Raw genomic sequence first — 26,922 nt, forward strand, 5'->3', positions numbered from 1 at the left:
CGACGGGTGCGATGGGAGGGGATGAAGGCTGTTTTTGGCGGGCCGCCCTCTCTGCTCTGGTTCAACCCTTTTGCTGGACTCCGCCTTCGGGTTCTGATGGTCCGCGCCCGGAAGAACGGGGCCGAGTTCTCAGTCTGAGTGAAGAATGCTGTCTATAAGGCATAGCCGTCTGCCTTCATGCCTATTACCCCCCTCACATAGGACATAGGACTCCTTCCTTTAATGCTGAAGCAGGTTTGGAGGTACTACGGTGGAAAACCTGTTCAATAACTGATGTCGCTCCTGGAACAATGAGGCTACGTCTCGATACAGTCCGTCTGTGTCCACACATTATTACCTCGTAAGGCGGATCATGCTTGTTATGCTCATATTGTCTTCATGAACATTTACACTCATGGGTTTTTTATTTGCTTTTCATTTATTTCCGTCGTTCGGACATTTACGAAACATTCGAAGGGTCGATATCCGTTATCCAGCTTGAAGAAATAGCATCTAGTGTAAAAATAATGGTTAATATGCTATGGTGGTTTAAAGAAATGGATCATAAACCAAACAGAAACTTGCAAAGGAATGTTTTGCCAAAAAAAAAAAAAAAGTTTCTAAGGTGAATCTCACAAAAACTGTCAGGAAATGGCCAGGTGGTTATATACCACCTCAAAATCAAAATAAATAAATAAATAAGACTTAGATTAGATTAGAAATTTTAGAAACATCGATTGGAAATTATTTGCATTATTTAGATGCAAACAATATATAATATTTTATTTAAAATGTTGAGTATTTATACATTTGCACTGAAATTTATTTATGCTATTTTTAGTTTTTAATTTCTTTATTCACAAATGGCTGTGAGATTATGGAAGCCCGTTTCCGCCACTGAATAAAAATAAAAAAGGTAATTGCGACTTTTTATCTCGCAACTGTTACTCTGCTGTGAGATATAAATTCACAACTGCAAGTTATAAAGTCAGAATTGCTAGATATAAAGTCAGAAGTGTGGGATAGAAACTCACGATTGTGAGATATAAATTGCAATTCAACATTTTTTTTTTTTCTCAGAATTGCATCAAATAAACTCGCAGGTCTGGATAAAAAGTCACAATTGTGAAAAAATAATGTCAGATTCACATGATTTGAACTTTTTTCTCACAATTGGGGGTTTGTATTCCGCAATTCAAAAAAAATTTTTTCAGAATTGCGTCAAATAAACTCGCAATTCTGGATAAAAAGTCTGAATTGTGGGATATAAACTCTCAATTCTGACTTTTTTTCTCAGAACTGTGAGATATAAACGCACAACTGCAAAATATATAGTCAGAATTGTGGAATATAATACATTTAGAATTGCGATTGACATCTATTCTCGCAATTCTGACTTTTTCACAATTGCGAGTTGGTATTTCACAATCCTGACTTTTTTTCTCAACTGTGAGATATAAACGCACAATTGTGAGTTATAAAGTCAGAATTGCTAGATATAAAGTTAGAATTGTGGGATATAAACTCACAATTGTGAGAAATAAAGTCAAATTCGCGAGATATAAACTCGCAATTCTGATTTTTTTCTTGTAATTCAGACTTTTTTTTTTTTTTTAGATTTGTGGGATATAAACTCGAGAAAAAAGTCAGAAAAAGTCAGTCATGACTTTTTTCTTGCACTTTGCGAGTTTGTATCTCGCGATTCTGACTTCTTTCTCAGAATTGCGTCATAAAAACTGTAAAAATTCTGGATATAAATTCAAAATTGTAGGATATAAACTCACAATTGTAAAAAAAATAATGTCAGAATTGCGAGATATAAAATCTTTTGAATTTAGTTTGTATCCCACAATTGCGACTATGTTCTACTAGTTTTTTCGACTAGTTTACATCTCGCAATTCTGAACTCTAAACTCACAATTGCGAAAAGTGTCATAATTGCAATAAAATAAAATAAAAATAAAATTGCAATTGCAACTATTTTTGCTCAGAATTGTGAGATATAAAGTCAAAATAGCAAGAAATAAAGTCAGAATTGTGAGATATAAATTCGCAATTGCGAGTTATAAAGTCCAGTTCTGAGGAGGAAAAAAGACTGATATGTATATTATATCTCACAATTTTGAGAAAAAGTCAAAATTGCATGTTTCTGTAATGCAACTCTGAGAAAAAAAGTCAGAATTGTGAGATAAGTCGCAATAATCTTTTTTTATTTTTTATTTAGTGGCGGAAACAGGCTTCCATAGAGATTTGTTTCACACTAAGCAACTAAACAAATTCTCATTACTGTAATTATAAATAAAATCGTAATACAATAAGCTTTCTTTATATAAAATACAGTTAAATATTGTGTTGTTGTTTTTTTCTTTTGAATTTAGTGTTAAATTTGAACTGGACATTTCCTTGTGAGATTCACCTTCTTAGGCTGGTTTAGTCACCTTGTCTTTAACGCATAACCTAAAAGATAAAGACATTTTCGAGTAGTCTCATCTTCATGTATTGTAGAGATAATAATAGCCTCATTCTGTAGTCTTGAAATGAAAGCCCACAAAGAACTTGAATGGACAGTGAGACTATATATAATTCTCACATTGACCTTAAGCTGCTCTGTGAGATAAATAAAGACAAATCACATTACGGCGTACATAATTAAAGTATGTCCTCCGTACGCACGAGGCCCACGGCTGAGCCAGGAACTCTAATTAACGTGTAGATTGCAATTTTAACGCACAGGAGTAAAATGAGCTGACGTGGAAGGGGGCTATCCATGTAGTGAGACTTGCACAATTCATTGAGGCTGACTATCACTTTGTGTTTTATAGTATGTTTCGCTTCGCATCGTGTTTTCATCGTCTTCTTCACTTTCAGCGGTAGATTGCTTTTACCTTTAGCTTAGAGAATCGTTTCATGGTGAACCTTGCGTTTTCCTTTTGGAGAATGTTTCGTCATATAAAGCTGGAACTTGTTCGGCAGGGTCGAGATGATCTGTGTGTTGCTTTGATTTTCAAGGGAATCTCACAAAATCGGTCAAGAACGTCTTTGTGTCATGTTTGACCCCCAAAATGAAATGATAAAAAACTCATTATAATTTATATAAAGACAATTAAACCTATTTTAGGCCCTTCTCACAAAAAAAATATTATTTCATAATAAAAATCACTTTTAAACAAGAAATTCTATATAAAATATGCTAAAATAATAAATTATATTTATGATAGTTTGTAATATTTAAGTTACAATTTATTACAAATTATAAAATATTGTAATTTTACATAATGTAATTTATTATTTTGCCATGTTTTACATAAAATTTAATTATTTAAAAGTACATAAAAATATATAGTTTTATATAAAAAATTATATATAAAATGGCAAAATAATACCTTTAATTGTAATATTTAAGTCAATTTATTAAAAATTCTAAAATATTTTGAAACTGAAATAATATAATTATATAATTAATATATTTTGTCATTTTATATATTTTTTTAGTTAATTTTTTTTATTAATTATATATATATATCATAAATTGTACCTTCAATATTAAAATATTACAATTATATAATTTTTTTTAATAATACAAATTCACTTTTAAATAATAAATTCTTTATAAAATATGGATATGACAGATTTATTAGGAATTATAAAATATTTTAACTTTGAAATAATTTAATTTATTATCTTGCCATATTTCACACACGCACACACACACACACACACACACACACACACACACATATATAATTTAAGTGTTTAAGTGACTTTAAATTTTTTATATATTTTATATATAATTATATACTTTAATTTACTAGAAATGCAATCACTTTTAAATTATAAAATATATATAGAAAATCTGGCAAAATAATAAATTGTTTCAAATAGTATTTGTCATAGTATTTATTTACTCCCATTAATTTTTGCATATTTTCCTTATGGAATATACAATTTACTTTTTTTTCCTTTTGATTTTGGTGTGAAAATGTGTCCTGGATATGTTTCTGACTGGCTTTGTGAGATTCTCCTTGCTGTATGATTAGAAAATTAGTTGTTTTTACATTAAAAAGATATAAAATCCATAAAAAAAAAAAAAAAATAATGGCAGTACATGAGAATTATATCACATATTAAATCCTGAGAGGCTTACCAAACCACTCCATTTACCAAGCGGAAGAGATGCGTGTGTTAATGCTCTTGGATATTATGTTTACAATATTTGAATATGTTTTGATGCTTTGGTTCTAGTATCACAACCATTCAGGAAGGCCTAAAAGATGAAGCCAATGGCATTTTAACACAAAAGACCAGATAAATGGATATGCCGGAAAAATTATTCTAGATTAATGTCACTCTGCCATAAATATCAGTGTAATTCCTCTTTTTATTTATGTTACAATGAGTTTGTGTGCCAATTTTGTTAATATACTGAAATCTTATTTTAGACATTCCCTTCTCATTATTACGACTGGCTTTTCATCAGAAAAACGTGGACTCGGATTGAACTAGAATGGCTTGGTGTAATTTATTTAGACTTTTTGAGCCTTTCTAAACAAGTCTACGAGTTATTCATTTTCTGTAAAGGGAATATGTAGTATAGGCAATCCCTGAAGATCATGTTTTGGATTTGATATGAGAGGACTTGCCTTTTATCAGCACATCACTAAGAATGTATCTCGTGCTTTTTATACCATTGGGTAGAAGAGGGACCGTTTTCTTTGCATTAGAATAATTAGGGTTTTGCATTCTGTGCTATTATTACTACTGCAACAGTATTTGCCTGACCTCAACTCTATTTTTAAAACATGCTTAGGTGATTTTAGATTATACTTGACTGTAAAAACTGACTGTAAAGAGGGATGTTTGCTCTGTTCATTAACCTCAGAAGAATGGCATCTATTACATTTGGTGGTTCAGCCGAGCGTATTCCCGTTATCAGTCTGATACTATCAACTCAATCTGGAAACTTTGTCTCCAACTTTCACTTTTTCTCCACATTAGACCTTTCTAGTGCTGCAGATTTCACACGGCGGGAAACGGGTCATTCGCTGAAACGTCTCAAAGCTTCAAGCTCATTTTAAGCAGTGTCTGAACTTGGAAATGTTGGAAACAGGGTTTACAGCCACAAAGCAAAGATTATGAAATTATGTCTGTAATAAATGGTGTAAACAAATATCGTTCTGATACTTTCAAGTGTCATCAAGTTATGATGTTCTTTCTTATGTAAAGTTCTTTTACATAATAAAGTCATTAGATTTAAAAGCCATTGAAACCTTAAGTGTGAACCTGATTTAGTTTTTTATGCTCACTAAGGATGCATTTATTTGATCAAAAATATTATATATATATATTTCAATTTCAAATAACTGTTTTCTATTTTCTTATATTATAAAATATAATTTATTTCTGTGATGCAAAACTGAATTTTCAGCATCATTACTCCAGTTTTCAGTCTCACATAATCCTTCCAGGGTTTGTACAAGGTGCTGTCTGGAAAACCCTTAAAAATAGCAATATTCCTGAAAAGTTAGGTCCTTACTTGAAAAGCGTTTGAATTATTTGAACGCAATATCGGCTATCTATGAAATAAGTGTTTAATTTTGTCAATAAGCACTTATCTTTTCACACAATAAAAAAAAAAACATACTTTTTTGATTATTTCAGTTAATGTCCTAAAACTAGCGAGCTAAAGCTGAAATTCGAAAAGAGGAACAGATGAACCGAATCAACTGAGTGAGTCATTTGCACTGGAGCGCTCAGATTGATTCAAACGCGTGACTTCGATCATTCATTTTAAGCGATTCACTATAGTGCTTGAAAAGTCCTTGAAAGTTCTGGAATTTAATTTTACAGCATCTGTACGAACCCTGTTCTTCAGAAATCATTCTAATATGCTGATTTCTCCTCAAGAATGTTGTGTACACACGGCTGAAGATGTGAAAAGACGAACAGATGAACCGAATCAATTGCGTGAGTCATTTGCACTGGACCGCTCCCACTGATTCAAACTCGTGACTTCGATCGTTAATTTCAAGAGATTCACTAGCAAAAAACAGATCAAATTGAAAAAGGCGAGCCATTCATTTTGGAATTCGGCATCGCTTGTAATAGTGTTAAAAACACAGAGATGAGTTTTTCGAAACTGCGAATAAGTTAAACTATTGCTCTGCTAAATGATTCACTGTTTTGAAGCGCTCCAATCTGATCAAGCATCACGAATCATGTGTTTCAAATCACGTATCGCGAATCATTTGACTTCGGAGCGTTTCGCAAATCATTTGACTTTTAGATCGAGATGTGAAATCATGAAACGGGTTTGTGAATTATTAATTTTTTGAATCCTGTTTGGTTTAGTCCTACCCAGCTGCCCTGTATCGTTTTAAAATCAGAAGAAAATAATACATAAAATCACAAAAAAAAAAAAAAAAAAAAAACACTTTCAAAACCTTAAAATTCAGCTTTGAAATTGCAGGAATAAATTACATTTTAAACTATATTCAAATAAAAAAACTGTTACTTTAAATAGTAAAATTATTTCAAAATGTTACTGTTTTTGCTGTATTTTGGATCAAACAAATGCAGGCCTGGTGAGCAGAAGAGACTTCTTTGATTGGTAATGTGATTACAGACATAAGTCACATTTATTTCTATGGCGCTTTATACAATACAGATTGTTTCAATGCAGCTTAATACCAATAAACAGCAAAATAACAGTATTCAAAATGTTTAGCAAGTAAGTGTTCCTTTTTTTAACTAAACCTTTATATTTAACTAGTTTATGATTCATCTGGTTTTGTATCCTGTTTGGTTTAGTACTACCCAGCTGCCCTGTTTAATTTCAAAATCAAAAGAAAATGATTCATAAAAATCACAAAAAAATGTTTTTTCAAAACCTTGATATTTTGGTCTTTTTTATTTCTTTCATACAGAAATAGTTGCTGAGAAATCATATACAACACGTTTTAACACCGAAAACTGTCCAAAAGAATGCAATGCTTTCATTTTAAAGTCTGTCAAACTTGTGTATAAGAATGTACAAACATCAGAATGTCGAGATATTATATCCTCTTATGTGAGCGTGTCTTCACTTCTGATGTACTCGCCAATATCAGACTGATGGAAAACCACTATGGACATGGGGTCGACTTTCCGACACTCCTGTGTGGTCTTTGCTGCCACTCCAAAGCCCTGAAAAAAGTGCACCAAACAAGATCACTGAATACTTTTCTTAAAGGAACAGTTCACATAAAAATGCACATTTGCTGAAAACGTACACTTTATCAGTTCATACAAGATGTAGATGAGTTTGTTTCTTCATGGGAACAGATTTGGAGAATATAACATTACATCACTTGATCACAAATGGATCCTCTGCAGTGAATGGGTGCCGTCGGAATGAAAGTCCAAACAGCTGATAAAAACACCACAATAATTTACAAGTAATCCACACCACGCCAGTCCATCAATTAACATCTTATGAAGCAAAAAGCTGTGTGTTTGTACGAAATAAATTTATCATTAAGGCGTCTTAAACTCAAATTTTAATTCCGGCTAATCCATAATAATGCTTAGTCCATCTCCTGTGGTCCTCTCACATTGAAATCCAAGAAAGCAATATTATGGATAGAGGACTTGCATTTTAGCTGAAAGCAAGGTTTTATTACAAACATGCTGCTTTTTGCTTCCTAAGATGTTCATTGATGGACTGGACTGGAGTGGTGTGGATTACTTGTGCATTGTTGTTGAGCAAGTGATGTAATGCTATATTTCTAATTTCTCTGTTCTGATGAAGAATAAGCTCAAACAGACAACAGCAGATTTTTTGGGGGGGGTGAACTATTCATTTAACATGACAGCTGTGGATTTTCAAACAAAAATGTCTTACCAAGGGTACATCAGACATTGAATACACCACCACTCCTTGGTACTGCGCTGTGTTTTCTGTGATTCTCCCCAGGCCGGACTTCATGATGTGGTTTCCATACAGGAATGACTGCTCTGATCCTGGCTTCACCCACACCTTAAACTACAATGGCATACATGAGGCACTTTACATTTTGAAATATGATACACTATGTGCATATAGCCAGTCAAAAGTTTGGCACAGTTGATTATGTCCAGTGTGATATATAAATATATACACTACCAGTCAAAAAGTTTTAAATGTTTTTTCTGCTAACCAAGCCTGCATTTATTTAATGCAAAAGCAGTAATACTGTAAAATATTTTAATATTTAAAATAGTTTTTAATGTTACAAAAGATTTCCATTTAGAAATAAATGCTGTACTCATGAACTTTCTATTTATTAAAGAAACCTGAAAAAAAAAATCTACTCAGCTGGTTTCAACAATTATAATAATAATAAATGTTTGTGAGCAGCAAATCAGAATATTACACTGATTTCTGAAGGATCATGTGACTTGATTAATGATGCTAAAAATTCAGCTTTGAAATCACAGGAATAAATTACATTTTAAAATATACTCAACTAGAAAACAGTTACTTTAAATAGTAAAAATATTTCAGAATTTTACTGTTTTTGCTGTATTTTGTTTCAAATAAATGCAGGCTTGGTGAGCAAAAGACACTTCTTTAAAAAAACATTTTAAAAAACTTTTGACTGGTAGTGTGAATACAGACATAAGTCACATTTATTTCTATAGCGCTTTATACAATACAGATTGTTTCAATGCAGCTTAACACCAATCAACAGCAAAATAACAGTATTAATGGATTATATACAATGAGAATGAATATGTACCTTAGCATATGGAGCAAGGAAATCAAGAGCTGTGATGTGCAGACGAAACTTTTGTGTTTTTGTGAACTTTCCGAAACACGTGCCAACCGATACCAGTTTATCTCGGGAGACATTTGTAGCCAACTTCAGGATTTTTTCACTACAATGGAAAAGATGACGAAATAAGAGTACCATTTCATTTAAATCAACATCAAGACTCAAAATTGGACTTTCAGTAATTTTTATGCAAGTGTACACCTAAATATTCATTAATAAATTATTTGCAGCAGCTTCATACATTAAAAACTTTTTTTTTTCCTGACCAAAATATCAATGACTCATCTTGACGTAAGCCAACTGACTATTATGAATATAGAGTGTCTTCACGTAAACAACGTAAACAATGCCACTGAACTTTGCTGAACACTGCTCTTGACAATGGTCAATTATTGTCATGTTTTGGGCTGTACTAATCGGTCGGACCAGGAAAAACATCTAGAGTACTATAGACTGCCAAAATTATAACAAATCAAGGAGAAGAGTGGAAAAAACTGTCTGAGGAACAAAAGGCGTTTGTGGTTGGCCAAACTGAACCGGGATTTCCAGGGTAAGAATCTCGACAACATTCTTGTTTGCTCTTATCATTTCCGGTCAGGTAGGTGAAATATTAGGCTAATATATTAATTAATACTGCTTGTACGTATCTTTACCACCTATTTACTTTAGTTTGTCAAAATATTATGCCCTTTCCTGCTTACTAATTCCTTCTCTATATGTATTCAGTAGTACATTAACTGCGCAAACCATGCTGTTGTTTACATCCGACTATCGCCAATATCAGATAGCAGACAACCTTACCTCATATAATATACTCGATCATTATGAAGTCTGAAACAGTAAGTCCCATCAGGCCGATCAATAAGAAGTTTGATATTCTCCCCAATGCTAGAAAAAGACAAAAATTAGGCGTACTTAATGCAACTGGTATTAAAAAATACTTTAAATATAATTTAAAATAGTATTGTGCTGTATTGTGCATCACACATACACTACCAGTCAAGGTTTTTTAACTGTAACATTTTTTATATTTTTAAATAAGTCTCTTCTGCTCACCAAGCCAGCATTTATTTGGTTCAAAGTGCAGCAAAAACAGCACAATTTTGAAATATTTTTACTATTTAAAATAACTGTTTTCTATTGGAATATATTTTAAAATGTAATTTATTCCTGTGATTTCAAACCTGAATTTTTAGCACAATTACTCAGTCACATTATCCTTCAGAAATCATTCTAATTTTCTGATTTGCTGTTCAAAAAACATCAATTATTATTACTGCGTTGAGAACGGCCGAGTAGAATTTATTCAGGTTTCTTTGATAAATAGAACATTCAGAAGAACAGCATTTATCTGAAATCGAAATCTTTTGTAACATTATAAATGTCTTTATCATCACTGTTGATGAGTTTAAAGCATCCTTGCTACATAAAAGTATTAACTGATATCATTTCTATAATTTCAGTTAAATCCTTATCTATGAATCCTAATATTCATCAAAGAATCCTGGAAAATGTACAACAAATCAGCATATTAGAATGATTTCTGAAGGATCATGTCACACTGGCGCAATGACGCTGAACATTCAGCTTTGAAATCACAGGAATAAATTATATTTTAAAATATAATCAAATGGAAAGCAGTTATTTTAAATAGTAAATATATTTCAAAATTGTACTGTTTTTGCTGAACTGTGAATCAAATAAAAGCAGGCTTGGTGAGCAAAAGAGACTTCTTTTAAAAAAACATTAAAATTATCTTACTGTTCAAAAACATTTGACTGGTAGTGTATATAATACTTATAAATAATTATATAAATAAGAGCTCACTATGCAAATCATATTCATGTAAACATTGGAAATCATAATACAAATAACAGTAAAATAAATATAAATATCACATCATCGATTTCACGCCATCCTAATCTTATACAATATATAATAATACATAAACTGTACATTTTAAAAGTGTGAAACAGTTTATTTTATGTTTTTTTTTTACACATGACATGATGACACAATTTGGCTAAACTTTCGTTAATACATTCCTTCTCTAATTAAAGCTTGCCGAAACATGTCACTTACTATTTAGAGAGTTTCTCAAACATCGTTTTTGTCTCTTCGTCTGTTAACGGACGCATGATGACAAAATAATGATATTCTTCCTAAAGAAGCACGATAAACACCGCAGCTCTCGCAGTGCGTGTCGCAAGCCACGTGGGTTCAGAATCAGTCCGTCGCACACCTGTGACGTCATTCCGTTTAAATAAAGTTTGTTGTAGGCTTTCGAACGAACATTTTCGATCATGGCTGCCGTAGACGTGGAAGATGAGAGTATCCTGGCCTCAATCTTTAAAGACAGCTTTCCTGAGAACTGGAGGGAGAACCCGGACTTCGCGGCGTATTTGTCGCAGTTGAGCTCCTGCGGTGTGGATGAGCTGAACCGCGAGCCCGAGCGTCTGGCGGAGGAGCGGGCGCAGATCCTGCAGCAGACCCGAGAGCTGGCCTTCACCAACTACAAGACGTTCATCAGGACCGCGGACTGCACACAGCACATCTACACTGACTTCAGCACAGTAGAGAATTGCCTCTCTAAACTACTGCACAAACTACCCAGCTTTACTGAGAGATGCAGGTCTGTGCTTCACTCGCGCTGTCAAAACACAAGGGAGGAAGTAACGACAGATGATTAACAGACAGACAGAAAAGTTTGACAGCTCATGTTTAATGGTTTGATGACTGAAATGATTAGAACACTGGTATTTTCACCAGCTAAAAATGGTTTTAAGTCAGTTATTTCTATCTTTTGCTGTAGTGTGTCAGTAGGAAGTATCAGTTTTACCTTTCCAAACATTCATTTTGCCATTAATTGTAATAATCCAGTGAGATTTTAGTTTCCACAATAAGTCTGATAACAGCCAGTGCTCCACACAGAGATCTGGACCCGTATTCATAAAATCTTTGCGCAATAAGTTGCTCCTAGTGACAAAATTCTAAGAAAATTCTTCGAAATGTGGGTGTTTCCTCTTTAAATTAAAGAAAAGATCCTAGTAAAGAAAAAAGTAAATTAGAAAGTAATTTTGAACCCTTGTGCGTTCAAAAAAAAAAGTTACACATAGGTGCAAAATGGACAAAAATGTCCATGTCCAAAAACTGTCATAAAAGTATGATTTATTAATATTTTTTTCCACTTTCACTGATGCCAATTTTTTAACCAGCGTCTGTTCTATCCATAGATACCAAACATTCATTAATTTTCAGAATTTTAACCCTTTAAATGCTGGTTTGTTTACATAATGCCACAGGTGGTTTTTTTTTATGAGAAAATGAAAAATAGTAGTTTATTTCCATATACTAAATGCTAAGCAGATTATTTTTTCTTTGCTTATTAGCTTCTTGGGTGTGTCAGTGAAGAACAACAACATTCATTTTGAGGCATTTATATTTTTTATGTAGTGTCAGATTTAAAAAAAAAAAACTAACACTTAGGTCCATAATGGACAAAAGGCCATCTGTCATAGAAATGCTATATATTAATATTTTTTTCCACTTTTACCGACTGTTGTTTTTTATCAGCATCTTTTCTATTCATAATTATCAAATATTCATTCATAATTGTAATGCTTTAAAAGCTGGTTTCTTTACATAATGCTCGCTGTCAGCGGGCAACACCAGCTACGGAGCTTCCTCTGCTAAATAACATCTCTTCATCTTGCGAGCAATGAAATGACCAAGCCCTCAAGCACCAAATATGTAAAATTTTGGCTATGCAAACACTCAAACTTTGTATAAAATCTACCAGACTACACAATCAGCATTTTCTTGTGGTCAAAACAAAAACAATGTGTTTAGGGACATCTGAACTTCTACATCAAATTCAAGCTCACCTTTTATCTCCGTACAAAACCAATAACAAATGAAAAAGTGCAATCAAGGATTAAAATGTCCGTTTAGGTGAAAAAGAAAAATCCTCAAAGCTCATTAACCTTCTTTGACCTTATTCCTAGTTTTCAGATGGCCCTATGACCCTGCCAAGGGTGAGACTCATATACATGGAGTGGGATTTTTGATTGCCAGTACAATATAATTTCTTTCAAACTAATTACACCCATAAACATTTTCAGTAAACACATGCAAACCACACTCTGACATCCTTACCAACATACCCACACAATTATAGCTGCATTATTTTTCCAATTGACTCTATAATAGACTATAATATGCATAAGCAGAAAAAAAGGCAAGTTTTTCTTTTATATGCCAAATTTGAAAAAACGGCACAATCTAGTAAAAAATGGTAAAAATGTAACATTTAAAGCCTTGCCGATAAAATGAATGCCTATTAGCAAATATTGCATCATTTTATAGTCAAATGTCCCTGGGTTAAAAAATTGCAGTTTTAATGGGTTTCAATGTGGACATTTTTGTCCTTAAGGTCCTGAGTGTGAGTATTTTTTGTACTGAGGGTAAAATAGATTTTTTTGAAGGAAATGTTAAAATTTCAATAAAAATACACACCTGAACAAAGATTTATGCAATTGGCATTAACACAGGCACACTTAAAACAAAAAACAAAACTGAAATGGACCATAAGGTCGCACAAAAAAAAAAATTGCACGTTATAAAATCAGAATTGCGAGATATGAACTTGAGAAAAAAAATTACAATTGAGAGATTTATCAGTCTTTCTTTTCCCCCTCAAAATTAGACTTTATAACTTGCAATTCTCAGAAAAAAAAGCCACATTTACGAGAAAAATCTCTCAATTCTGACTTAATTTCTTGCAATTGTGAGTTTATATCATGCAATTCTGAGAATAAAAGTTTAAAATTGGGAGAGAAAAAGTTACAATAACATTTTTAATTTATTTTTAATCACTGGCGGAAATGGGCTTCCAAAGAACAGCATTTCTTTAAAACAAAAATCTTTTGTAACATTATTAATGTCTTAGTCACATTTGATCAATTTAATGCGTCCTTGTTAAATAACAGTTTCTATAAAAAAGCAGCAATGCTTATTAATGTAAGTTATCATCATTTGACATTAATATTAGTCCTATGAGGAAAAAATGGACTGCATTAGAAGCCAAGCAAATATTCCAGTGCACTATACTTTATAAAATATGTTCAGAAATGCTGTGAGTAACTGGTTTGTTTCTTTGCAGAGGTTTTATAAAGGAGGCAGAGGAGATCAGCATCAGCAGGCGTATGAACAGCCTGACACTGAATCGACACACTGAGATCTTGGAGATTCTGGAGATCCCTCAGCTGATGGACACATGCGTGCGGAACGGATACTACGAGGAGGCACTGGAGCTCGCCGCTTATGTGAAGAGACTGGAGAAAAAACATTCATCGCTTCCTGTCATTCAGGTATATAATGATACTGTTCTGCACCAATAATCAAAGATAAATACATTTTTATAAGAAAATAAGTCATACTGAGTTAAAACCGCATTGGTAATTTCTGTTTTAAAGAAATACTGTTTTTTTTTTTACTTTCTATTTATCAAAGAACCCTGAAAAATATGTATTACAGTTCATTTTTTACCAAAATTGTAAGCAGCATTAATGATAATAAGAAATGTTAAAGTCACATTTGAATAATGTAGAATACTGGTATCTAACATACACACTATAAACATGTTTCTTTCACAACATATCTGTCAAATTTAAAGAGAGATTTTACCCAAAATTTAAATTCGTCGTCATTTACTCGCCCTCAATTTTTTTGGAACACAAAATAAGATATTTTGAAGAATGTTGATAACTAAACAGTTGACTGTAGCTATTGACTTCTATAGTATAGAAAGAATTTTATATTGACTTTGGCAACATTCTTCAAAATGTCTTCTTTTGTGTTCAGCAGAAGAAAGAAATGCTTGAAGTTTTGGCGATGAATAAATCTTTGCCACTTTTTTATTTTTGGGTGAGCTATCCCTTTAAAGTCTGTTTAAGTCTGCCTGCCAAAAATTTTAAAGGAGAAATTTACTTCCAGAATGAAAATTTCCTGCTAATTTACTCACCCCCAAGTCATCCAAGACATGTCTATCTTTCTTCAGTTGTAAAGAAATTAAGGTTTTTGAGGAAAACATTCCAGGATTTTTCTCCATATAGTGGACTTCAATGGTGGCCAACAGGTTGAAGGTCCAAATTGCAGTTTCAAAGGGCACTACATGATTCCACCTGAGGAAAAAGGGTCTTATGTTGTGAAATGATCTGTCATTTTCTAAAAAATTACAAATTGATATATTTTTTTCAAAATTTTGACTTCTTTCTCTCAGAATTGTGTTATACAATCAGAATTCTAAGATATAAAATTGCAATTTTGAGAAATAAAGTCAGAATTGGGAGATATAAACTCACAATTCTGACTATTTTTTCTCAGATTTGAGAGTTTGTCTCGCAATTCTGATTTTATACACATTTTACACTCATTTGCAAGTTATTAAGTCAGAATTATGAGATATAAACTCTCAATCCTGAGAAAAAAATATCACAATTGCAAGATTTATCAGTCTTTCTTTGAAAGTTTTGGGGATAAATAAATTGTTGCAAATTTTTTATACTTGAGTGAGCTATCCCTTTACCGTCTGTTCAGGGAAAACCTGCCGAAAATGTTAAAGGAAAAGTTCACTTCCAGAATGAAAATTGTCCTGATAATTTACTCACCCCCAAGTCATCCAAGACATGTCTTTCTTTCTTCAGTTGCAAAGAAATTAAGGTTTTTGAGGAAAACATTCCAGGATTTTTCTCCATATAGTGGACTTCAATGGTGGCCAACAGGTTGAAGGTCCAAATTGCAGTTTCAAAGGGCACTACATGATTCCACCTGAGGAAAAAGGGTCTTATGTAGTGAAACGATCTGTCATTTTCTAAAAAATTACAAATTGATATATTTTTTTCAAAATTTTGACTTTTTTCTCTCAGAATTGTTATACAATCAGAATTCTAAGATATAAAATTGCAATTTTGAGAAATAAAGTCAGAATTGGGAGATATAAACTCACAATTCTGACTATTTTTTCTCAGATTTGAGAGTTTGTCTCGCAATTCTGATTTTATACACATTTTACACTCATTTGCAAGTTATTAAGTCAGAATTATGAGATATAAACTCTCAATCCTGAGAAAAAAATATCACAATTGCAAGATTTATCAGTCTTTCTTTGAAAGTTTTGGGGATAAATAAATTGTTGCAAATTTTTCATTCTTGAGTGAGCTATCCCTTTACCGTCTGTTCAGGGAAAACCTGCCGAAAATGTTAAAGGAAAAGTTCACTTCCAGAATGAAAATTTTCCTGATAATTTACTCACCCCCAAGTCATCCAAGACATGTCTTTCTTTCTTCAGTTGCAAAGAAATTAAGGTTTTTGAGGAAAACATTCCAGGATTTTTCTCCATGTAGTAGACTTCAGTGGTGGCCAATGGGTTGAAGGTCCAAATTGCAGTTTCTACATGATTCCACCTAAGGAATAAGGGTCTTATGTAGCGAAACGATCTGTCATTTTCTAAAAAAAAATAAATACAAATTGATATACTTTTTAACCACAAATGCTTGTCTTGCACTAGCTGAACCTCAAGCATTACAGAACCACACATGCAAGATGTAGGCAGAAATAGTGTTTAATAAAGCGAACATGCAAAGAAAGTCAAACATCCTTTACGAAAAATGACTATGTCGGATGATTTTGAAGAGGAGTGGACATAAAAATGGCTGAAAAATGTCAAATGTTTATACTAAATAATATTGCATTTTGTGTTCATTCAGGGAATTGTCCATGAGGTTCGACTTTCTGCTCAGCTTATGCTGAACCAACTTCTTCAACAGCTCCGTAGTAACACACAGCTCCCGGTTTGCCTGCGCGTGATTGGATACCTGCGCAGAATGGATGTTTTCACCGAAGCCGAGCTGCGCGTCAAGTTCCTGCAAGCCCGTGGAAGTTGGCTGCGATCCATTCTCGCTGCCATCCCAGATGAAGACCCGTACTTCCACATTACCAAAACTATCGAAACCTGCCGCGTGCATCTCTTCGACATCATCACCCAGTACCGTGCTATATTCTCCGACGAGGATCCGTTGCTGCCACCCGGGGGTCAGGCGTTGAACGAGAGCGCCATTTTTCATGGATGGGTGGTCCAGCAGGCGGCGCAATTTTTGGAAACCCTTGATCGAGATCTCCAGCGTGGAGTGGGAAGCCGTTTGGACTCTCTGCTTGGCCAGTGTATGTACTTCGGGCTTTCGTTTAGTCGGGTCGGGGCGGATTTCCGTGGCCAGCTCGCTCCCATATTTCAGCAGGTTGCTTTGGACACGTTCCGTAAGGCTATTCAGGAAGCGGTGGACAAGTTCCAAGAGGATATGAACTTGTACACACTGATTTCTTTCCCAGCAATACTTGGAAGCACCATTCCGCCAGCGGTCCCGAGCACCCAGCCGGGCACACTGCAGCCCCCTATGGCTCTGCTGGATTTCCCACCTCTAGCCTGCTTCCTCAATAACGTCCTGACAGCCTTCAATGACTTACGTCTGTGCTGTCCGATTGGACTCGCACAGGAAGTTAGCAGATGCATTGAGGAGGCCCTTAATAAGGTAATTATTTACATTAATAATATGTTAAAATACTTTTTTTTTCTCTGAATTGTGAAATCACATAATTCTGAGTTGTTTTCTCTCAATTGCGAATTTATATCTCACAATTCAGAGAAAATAGTCAGAATTACGAGATATAAACTCAAAATTGCGAGAAAATAATTAAGAATTCTGAGATTTAAGCTGTAAACAATTGCAAGTTAAGTCAGAATCGTGAGGTATAAACTCATATTAGTCATTTTTTCCCCCTCAGAATTGGAATTGTGAGTTTATATCTCGCAATCCTGTGAAAAAAGTAAATTGCAAGGAAAAAAGTCAAAATTGTGAGATATAAATTCGGAATTGTGAGAAAAAGATCAGAATTCCAAGATTTAAACTTAAAATTCCTTTCTTCCTCAGAATTGCAAAATATAAACTTTTTTTTTTTTTTAAACATTTGTGAATTTTTTTCCTCTAAATTGTGAGTTTAAAAGTTGAGTGAGTTAAATTGTGAGTTGTTTTAAATAACTTAGAATTCCGAGATGTAAATAACTTAGAATTCCAAGATTTAAACTTTTTCAAACAATTGCAAGTTATTAGGTTAGAATTGTGAGATATAAACTCGCAAATTGAGAACATATCAGTCTTTTTTGGAGTTTATATCTCACAATTTGATGAAAAAGTCAATTACGACAAGAAAAGTCAAAATAGTGAGATATAAACTCGGAATTGCGAGGAAAAAAGGTTAGAATTGCTAGATACAAAAAAAAAAAAGTCAGAAATGCGAGTTTATATCTCACAATAAAAAAAAAAAAGGCCAATTGCAAGGAAAAAAAGGCATAATTGTGAGATACAGACTCGCATTTGTGAGAAAAAAGGTCAAAATTGCGAGTTTATTTCACAAAAAAAGGCTAATTGTGAGGGGGAAAAAAGTCAGAATTGTGAGATACAAACTCGCATTTGTGAGAAAAAGTCTGAATTGCGAGTTTATATCTCAGTTCTGGGCAATTGCGAGGGAAAAAAGTCAGAATCATGGGATATAAATTCGAATTGCGAGAAAAAGGTCAGAATTGTGATATACAAACTCAAATTCTGAGAACATATCAGTGTTTTTTGGAATTGCGAGTTTATATCTCGCAATCCTGTGAAAAAAGTAAATTGCAAGGAAAAAAGTCAAAATTGTGAGATATAAATTCGGAATTGTGAGAAAAAGATCAGAATTCCAAGATTTAAACTTAAAATTCCTTTCTTTCTCAGAATTGCAAAATATAAACTTTTTTTTTTTAAACATTTGTGATTTTTTTTTTCTCTAAATTGTGAGTTTAAAAGTTGAGTGAGTTAAATTGTGAGTCGTTTTAAATAACTTAGAATTCCGAGATGTAAATAACTTAGAATTCCAAGATTTAAACTTTTTCAAACAATTGCAAGTTATTAGGTTAGAATTGTGAGATATAAACTCGCAAATTGAGAACATATCAGTCTTTTTTGGAGTTTATATCTCACAATTTGATGAAAAAGTCAATTACGACAAGAAAAGTCAAAATAGTGAGATATAAACTCGGAATTGCGAGGAAAAAAGGTTAGAATTGCTAGATACAAAAAAAAAAGTCAGAAATGCGAGTTTATATCTCACAATTAAAAAAAAAAAAAAAAGGCCAATTGCAAGGAAAAAAAGGCATAATTGTGAGATACAAACTCGCATTTGTGAGAAAAAGTCTGAATTGCGAGTTTATATCTCAGTTCTGGGCAATTGCGAGGGAAAAAAGTCAGAATCATGGGATATAAATTCGAATTGCGAGAAAAAGGTCAGAATTGTGATATACAAACTCATTCTGAGAACATATCAGTGTTTTTTGGAATTGCGAGTTTATATCTCACAGTTCTGATGAAATGTCAGAAATGTTACGATGAGAAAAGTCAAAATTGTGAGGAACTCAGAATTGTGAGGGGAGAAAAGGTTAGAATTGCGAGATACAGACTCGCATTTATGAGAAAAGTCAGAGTTGTGAGTGTATATTCTCACAGTTTTTAAAAAAAGGTCAAAATTGTGAGATACAAACTTGTATTTGTGGAAAAAAATAGTCAGAATTATGAGTTTATATCTCACAATTCTAAGAAAAGAAGTCAGAATTGTGAGATGTAAAATCTTAATTGCGAGAAAAAAAATCACAATTACATTTAGTTTTTTATTCCTTGGCAGAAACGGGCTTATATATGTTGCCGACATATATTTACTTAAACGGTTATTCCCGATTGGACATAATCTGATTTAATGTTATTCTGTTTGTAGGTGACCAAGCTGATCCTGGTTTTCCATCGAGCTGAGGAATCTGCCTTCAGCAGTCGTGAACGGGAGTTATTCGTTCAGTTCTGCAGTGCGTTTGCTGAAGACATGGTGCCTTTCTTGAACCGATGTTTACAAGTTCTCTTTCCTCCAGCCCAGCTTGCTCTCATACTAGGTAAATATCCTCAGGATAAAATTTTGGGCATTTGTCACATTACAAAAATAAAACACGTTGCAGACACTATATGATGTTGCCTATCTTGTATTTGTATTGTAGGCGTTCCACCAACCCAGGTTTATAAATATGGCAGTCTTGGCTGCATTAATGTGAATGCAGTTCTGCAGCCGCTGGAGTTTGTTCTTCCCCAGAAGGAGCCTGTGACCTCTGTCCTGGATCTCTGCACTGATTTGAGCAGCTTGACCACAGCTGAATCAGATCCCTCGACTGCAGTCAAACCCGTAACACCTCAAGAAGAAAAGCCTGTATTTTCTAAACAAGAGCCTGTGTCAGCACCTGATCCTCATCTTTCACCAAAAGAGAACATTTCTGCAGAAGCAGTCAGTACAGAGGAAAACGACCCGAGCCCGGAGCCTAAAACGACCTTTGATGTACAAGACTTGACAGGGCCAGATGATTTGTCCACAACAGACATTAATGTTGAGGAGATGTTGTCAAAATAAAAAGCACTAAATGCATACATGCATCTGAACATACTTTGACCAGGGCTTGGTTTGCATTTTTATTTGCAACTTTATTTGGTGAAGGTAATAATGTAATATACAATGTAATTAAATATGGTGTAATATATTCAAATTGTGAAAATCTCGTCACGTTTTCTATGACTCAGTGATCCCAAGAAGTATTTTAACACTTATGTCACACTTAAAATGTCGGAAAACCATTGCATTAGATAACAAATGACACTTGATATTTTGATATTGATTTTTTATTATAAAAGAAAGATGGCATTTTCAAGCAAAACATTTTACAAAAAGATGTTGACTCTTTTGTTTGTTTGAGATTAGTGAAACATACTCATGATCATGTGATGACCTAAAACTGGTTTCTTTACTAGGAAACCTATGAATTTGAAAACTTGAGATTCACATATACACTAAAAACTATGAGTGACTAGATGGTGAAATGACATTGCAAATGTCATTGTTTGTGCATCATTTGTCATGCAGCTTATCTAAAGTAAACATGGTAAAACATGATGTTTAACTTAAGTGTTCTTATACCTTTTGTGGCATCTGTATGCAAGTCAAAATATAATTTGACTATGTATTGCATTTTATTTCTGTTGTCTGTTTATTGTTTGCTATTTGTTTTATTATTGTTTTGGGAGGGGGGAGTTTTATTAAAACTGGATCAAAAATATTGGGCTGTTTTTCTGATATTTTGATAATCATTGGAACGAATCAAAGATTCAGTTTTTCCTTACTTACTCTTCGAAAACCATTTACAGTTGAAGTCAAAAGTTTACATACCAAAATAAGAGGGATCATACAAAATGCATGTCATTTTTTATTTAGTATTGATCTGAATAAGATATTTTAGATAAGTTAGCACAAAAATATGACTTCCTTATCACAATTTCAACTGGTATGAGAACAGAATAAGGAAAATATTTTGTAATATAGACTTAAGGTAAAGAGAAAAAAAATGAAACGGCTGTTTCATTTAAATCACCATAAACATGTTAGGCTTTCAGTTCAGATTCTGTAGGTAGTGTGAGAACCCAATCACTTCTTAACATTTTTTTTTGCGTGCTGCGTTAGGATTTATTCGTTGTCTTCCCCCTCCGGTCTGGGTCTCCCTCAAATGTAAGCCAGCTGACCTGCTGTAGACATCATGCTCGGAGAACGGAGAGCTGCCGGCCAGGTAATCTGGATCAAACACATCAGTCTTCTGACGAGCCTTTCTAGACAATCTCTGCTGGGGGAAACGCTGATCTGACACCAGGTGTGGGTTGCTGGCGTGTTTTCCTCCTTGTGGCATAGGCAAAGAGTACTGAAAAGAATGAGAGAAGAGACAAAGCATAAGTACATGATCACTAGCATTGATTTACAGTTGTTAATTTACATACACCTTCTGCAAAATGTTAATTTTTTTTACCAAAATAAGAGAGATAATACAAAATGATAGTTGTTCATGAGTCCCTTGTTTGTCATGAACAGTTAAACTGCCTGCTATTCTTCAGAAAAAACCTTCAGGTCCCAAAAATTTGCTGGTTTTCCAGCATTTTTGTGCATTTGAACCTTTTCCAACAATGGCTGTATGATTTTGAGATCCATCTTTTCACACTGAGGACAACTGAGGGACTCATATGCAACTATTGCAGAAGGTTCAAACACTTACTGATGCTCCAGAAGGAAACACGATGCATTAAGAGGCAGGGGTGTAAACTTTTGAACAGAATGATGTGCACATTTTTCTTATTTTGCTTAAATATCATATTTATTCATTTAGTACTGCCCTTCAGAAGCTACTTACATGTTCCCCAGAAGACAAAATAAGTAAAATTTCCCTGATCTTTAAATTCAAAAAGTTTTCACCCTCGGCTCTTAATGCGTTGTGTTTCCTTCTGGAGCATCAGTGAGTGTTCGAACCTTCTGTAATAGTTGCATGAGTCCCTCAGTTGTCCTCAGTATGAAATGATGCATCTCAAAATCATACAGTCATTGTTGGAAAGGTTTTAAACACACAAAAATGCTAAAAAAAAAATGCTAAAAAAAAAAAAAAAAAAACAAGGAATCTGTGGGACCTGATGGATTTTCCTAAAGAAGAGTGGGCTGATTTGGGGCACTCTATGTAAACTTTTGAACAGGGTCATTTTCATAAACTCAACTATTTTTTGTGGACTATATTTAATGCCTTTTATGTGAAATATCTTATTCAGGTCATAACTAAATAAAAAATACCATGCATTTTGTATAATCCCTCTTATTTTGGTAAAATAATGAACATTCTGCAGATTCTGCAGGGTGTGTGTAAACTTTTGACTTGAACTGTATGTGACACTACTCATGCAATACCTTCCAAATACATAAACTGAGCCAAATTTCTAATGCATTTAGCTCATAAATAACTGTCTCAGCATCCAAAGCATAACTCACTCTCTTCCCCTTTGGATTCATCACTTTGGGATTCCTGGAAAAATGCATCTGCACCGTGCCGTCCTCATGAATGGTGACAGGAACCTTCTTCAAGGTGCTGTTCCCACAATTTGGACAGAAAGATTTGTTCATGTTTGTTGTTGTCCTAAAAACATGAAAAACAACATTCATTACAGTATCCAAGTCATATTATAAATGTTTAATTAATCCTGCTACAAAACTGTTATTATTTTTTGAGGTAAATCTATCACTTACTTGAAGCAGGCATGACAGCGCAGAATGTAACTCCTGGTGTGTTTAATAAGCATGCCATTAACAGACAACACATGCAGTCCAATCTGAATCAAAACATTCTGTCAGGAAAACAAAAAGAGTTTTTGTGACAAAATAATGGACATAATTGACCACATTTGCTCAATGTGCATGATTAAACTAATAGTTATAATAGCATTACATCACTTGCTCACCAATGGATCCTCTACAGTGAATGGGTGCCGTCAGAGTGAGAGTCCAAACAGCTGATAAAAACAACAACAATCCACGAGCAATCTACAGTCCACAAATCAAATCTGCTGAAGCGAAAAGCTGCATGTTTATGAGAAACAAATCTTTCATTACGGCATTTTTACAATTCAAACCATTGCTTCCATCTAAAATATGAGTTCATAATCCATTATAGCGCTTCCTCCAGTGAAAGTCCACCTCCTGTTGTCCTCTCACAGCAAAATCCACCTTATTTGAACTCTATTGGCTTGTAAACTATGGTTGATCTGCGCATATTTCTCTCATGATTTAAATAAGATGACTTCTGTCACTGTAGAAAGCATTATTATGCTTCGCAAGATGTTGATTTATGGGCTGGAGTGGTTTGGATTACTTGTGGATTATTGTGATGTTTTTATCAGCTGTTTAGACTCTCACTCTAACGGCACCCATTCACTTAATGCTACATTTCTCCAAATCTGTTCTGATGAAGAAACAAACTCATTTACAAGGTAAACAAGGTTCACTATTGGGACAAAATCTGTGAAAAATGTGTTAATTTCTAATATGTCTAATCAAGTACCTGCATGGCAAAGTCAGTGGTCACGCAGCCCACGTTGACATCTGCTGTTGGTCCCCAGTTACCAGCGTCCATCTGGACTTGCTTTATGTTGCTGGGAGTAATCCAACCTCCACCATCACCATCATCATCATCATCATCACCATCCTCTTCCTCATCGCTGCTTTCTTCTTCTTCTTTCTCATGTTGGTCTCCATTAGTGCCACCATGTTCTTCAGATTCAGCCAGGTGACTGTCAGCAGACAGGTCAACAGACTCTAGTTTCTCTGTGACTGTGATGGCATCTGCCTCCTAGAGAGAAGGAAAGAAAGAAAGAAAACATGATTGACATGATGACTTTGGTCTAAAATGACAGTGGGAGCAGTTTGGATGTTGTCGGTTTCTCACCAGCAATTCCAGAAGGTCATTTTCAATGCTGGGCAGAGGACTCCTCCAGAACTGAAAGGTGTTAAATTGTGAACTGTCAGGGTCTTGTGGCTCGTTTGTTGTAGGTGGGCTTTGGACAACTGTACTTTGTTTTCCTGAAGACTTTTTAGGGGAAAAAAGATTCATTTAATTTAAGGTAATTTCAAAATAAACCTGCATTGCTTTTTTACTTTTATTTACATATTTCTTCAAAAAACATCTGTATCAAATGAGAAAAAGCCTTGGATGTTCATTTCAGTAATGTTGAGCAAATACAATGCAAGTAATGTCTTACTTTTGATGGAAAATGGAAACCAGCAATGCCAACAGGAGCCTCTGGATGTCTTTGTGTACCGCATATTTCGACCTGAAATGCAAACAGATAAATAATGTTGAAAAACAGATGTGAATGAATGAGAATTATGATCTGAATTAATTAATCATCAATACCTTCTTCACAGGTTCTTTGTTCAAATGCTCTGTTCCCACATTCTCGATTTCCAGTTGATAAGTCAGAGCCAAGACCTTGATGTCTGTGGCTGAAAGACTGGGATAGTCTCCTGTCTTTTTAGCAAATTCTGTAACTGAGATTCAAAGTAAATGAAAATGAATATGCATACATCATCACCCATAATTCAGCATTCAAATAAATACAAAATAAGAAGCATTAGCAATGGTAGAAGTTGTTATTACCAAATCTAACGTGCTCTGGAAATGGTTCTTTATAATTGAGCTGGTATGGCAAAAAAGCCAAACTCCTTTTTGTTGGTTTATCCCGAATTTCTTCAACAACATCCTTGACTGTATAAATGTTCTTTCCAATTTCCTAAAAAAAAAATATAGCACAAACAAACATGTGATAACACATCAAATGTTGCATAAAAGACAAATGTGTGTGTGTGTAATAAATATAGTATTACCATAAATAAGTAGTTAGTGCTGTCAAATGATTAATTAGTTTGGCGATTAATCACAATTAATCGTTTGACTGCACTGCAATATACTTATTTTGAATGGGATTAATCGTTTGACTGCATGGCAGTATACTTACTTTGGATGGGATTAATTACGAATAATCATTTAATGCACTGCAATATACTTATTTTGATGTGATTAATCACAATTAATCGTTTGACTGCACTGCAATATACTTTTTTGGCTGTGATTAATCACGATTAATTATTTTGCTGCACTGCAAAATACTTATTTTGGATGTGATTGTTTAACTGCACGGCAATATACTTATTTTGGATGTAATTAATTAATTAATCACAATTAATCGTTTGACAGCACTGTAATTTACTTATTTGAATGAGATTAATCGTTTGTCAGCACTGTAATATACTTATTTTGATGTGATTAATCGCAATTAATCGTTCGATAGAACTACAATATACTTATTTTGTATGTGATTAATTATGATTAATCATTCAACAGCACTGCAATATAATTATTTTGATGCGATTAATCGCAATTAATCTTTTTACAGCACTGTAATATACTTTTTTTATGTGATTGCGATTGATCATTTGACTGCACTGCAATACATTTATTTTGGATGCGATTAATCATTTAACTGCACTGCAATATACTTATTTTGATGCGATTAATCGCAAGTAATCGTTTGACAACACTGTAACACTTATTTTGGATGTGATTAATTATGATTAATCATTTGACAGCACTTCAATATACTTATTTTGATTCGATTAATCACAATTAATTGTTTGACAGCACGGCAATATACTTATTTTGATGCGATTAATCATTTGACAGCACAGCAATATACTTATTTTGATACGATTAATCACAATTAATTGTTTGACAGCACTGTAATACACTTATTTTGATGTGATTAATCGCAATTAATTGTTTGACAGCACGGCAATATACCTATTTTGATACAATTTAATTGCAATTAATCATTTGACAGCACTGCAATATACTTATTTTGATGCAATTAATCGCTTGACAGAGCTGTAACATAGTTACTCCGGATGTGATTAATTACAATTAATCATTTAACTGCACTGCAATATACTTATTTTGAATAGCATTAATCGTTTGACTGCAAGGCAATATTCTTATTTTAGATGTGATTAATCATTTGACTGCACTGCAATATATTTATTTTAGATGCGATTAACTATTTCACAGCACTAGATCTCGTTGCCAGCGTTCCTCATGGTACTGAATGACTAAATGATCTGGTGTACCATGGTAAACAGTAACGTTACTATAAAACTATTGAGAAATACACGAAGGTACCACAAAGGCACACTGCGGTAAAACAAAGTAGAATAATGTTTTTTTTTTTGTGTGTGTGTGTCGCAATCGTGCAAATTCGTACACAGCGTACATACAATCTATAGAATATTATGTCTATCAATTACGTTATTTATTCTTTAATTACTTTGTTACTACACCGCAGTACAGCACACGTGACATGCCATCGCTGTAATTTATCCTGCGTCACAGTACAGCACACGTGACATGCCATCGCTGTAATTTATCCTGCGTCACAGTCAGTAAACCTGACATTTTTAAACAGCTGTTTTAATTAATTAAAAAAGAGGCCAAAGTCAACAACAATAACTCACATGTAGAGGAGCCCTTTTGATAAAAGCGCCCGCATCCACCACAACATGCTCCACCATGGTCGCCACCATCTTGACAGTGAAGTGAACAGAAGCGGCTGACACGAGTTCTCGCGAG

At 33.8% G+C, this 26,922-nt stretch overlaps 3 protein-coding genes across 3 annotated transcripts; 1 reads left to right on the forward strand and 2 right to left on the reverse strand.

The window, feature by feature from the left end:
• Nucleotides 1-6,991: 6,991 nt before the first annotated feature.
• Nucleotides 6,992-10,988, reverse strand: nip7 (NIP7 nucleolar pre-rRNA processing protein). The gene is made up of 5 exons (XM_073850946.1): nt 10,854-10,988; nt 9,573-9,659; nt 8,736-8,874; nt 7,859-7,999; nt 6,992-7,161 (listed from the first exon to the last, which is right to left on the reverse strand). The coding sequence occupies exons 1-5, from the start codon at nt 10,907-10,909 to the stop codon at nt 7,042-7,044; spliced, it is 543 nt and encodes a 180-aa protein (XP_073707047.1). The 5' UTR covers nt 10,910-10,988; the 3' UTR covers nt 6,992-7,041.
• Nucleotides 10,989-11,074: 86 nt separating this feature from the next.
• Nucleotides 11,075-20,305, forward strand: cog8 (component of oligomeric golgi complex 8). The gene is made up of 5 exons (XM_073850296.1): nt 11,075-11,403; nt 13,933-14,140; nt 16,538-17,356; nt 19,626-19,794; nt 19,897-20,305. The coding sequence occupies exons 1-5, from the start codon at nt 11,075-11,077 to the stop codon at nt 20,298-20,300; spliced, it is 1,929 nt and encodes a 642-aa protein (XP_073706397.1). The 3' UTR covers nt 20,301-20,305.
• Nucleotides 20,306-20,366: 61 nt separating this feature from the next.
• Nucleotides 20,367-26,876, reverse strand: LOC141345442 (RNA-binding protein NOB1-like). The gene is made up of 9 exons (XM_073850295.1): nt 26,808-26,876; nt 24,901-25,033; nt 24,658-24,791; nt 24,503-24,574; nt 24,190-24,330; nt 23,806-24,093; nt 22,995-23,092; nt 22,740-22,884; nt 20,367-21,633 (listed from the first exon to the last, which is right to left on the reverse strand). The coding sequence occupies exons 1-9, from the start codon at nt 26,874-26,876 to the stop codon at nt 21,373-21,375; spliced, it is 1,341 nt and encodes a 446-aa protein (XP_073706396.1). The 3' UTR covers nt 20,367-21,372.
• Between the last annotated feature and the right edge of the window lie 46 nt (nt 26,877-26,922).

This window comes from Garra rufa, chromosome 11 (assembly GCF_049309525.1).
Source record: "Garra rufa chromosome 11, GarRuf1.0, whole genome shotgun sequence".
NCBI lineage: Eukaryota > Metazoa > Chordata > Actinopteri > Cypriniformes > Cyprinidae > Garra > Garra rufa.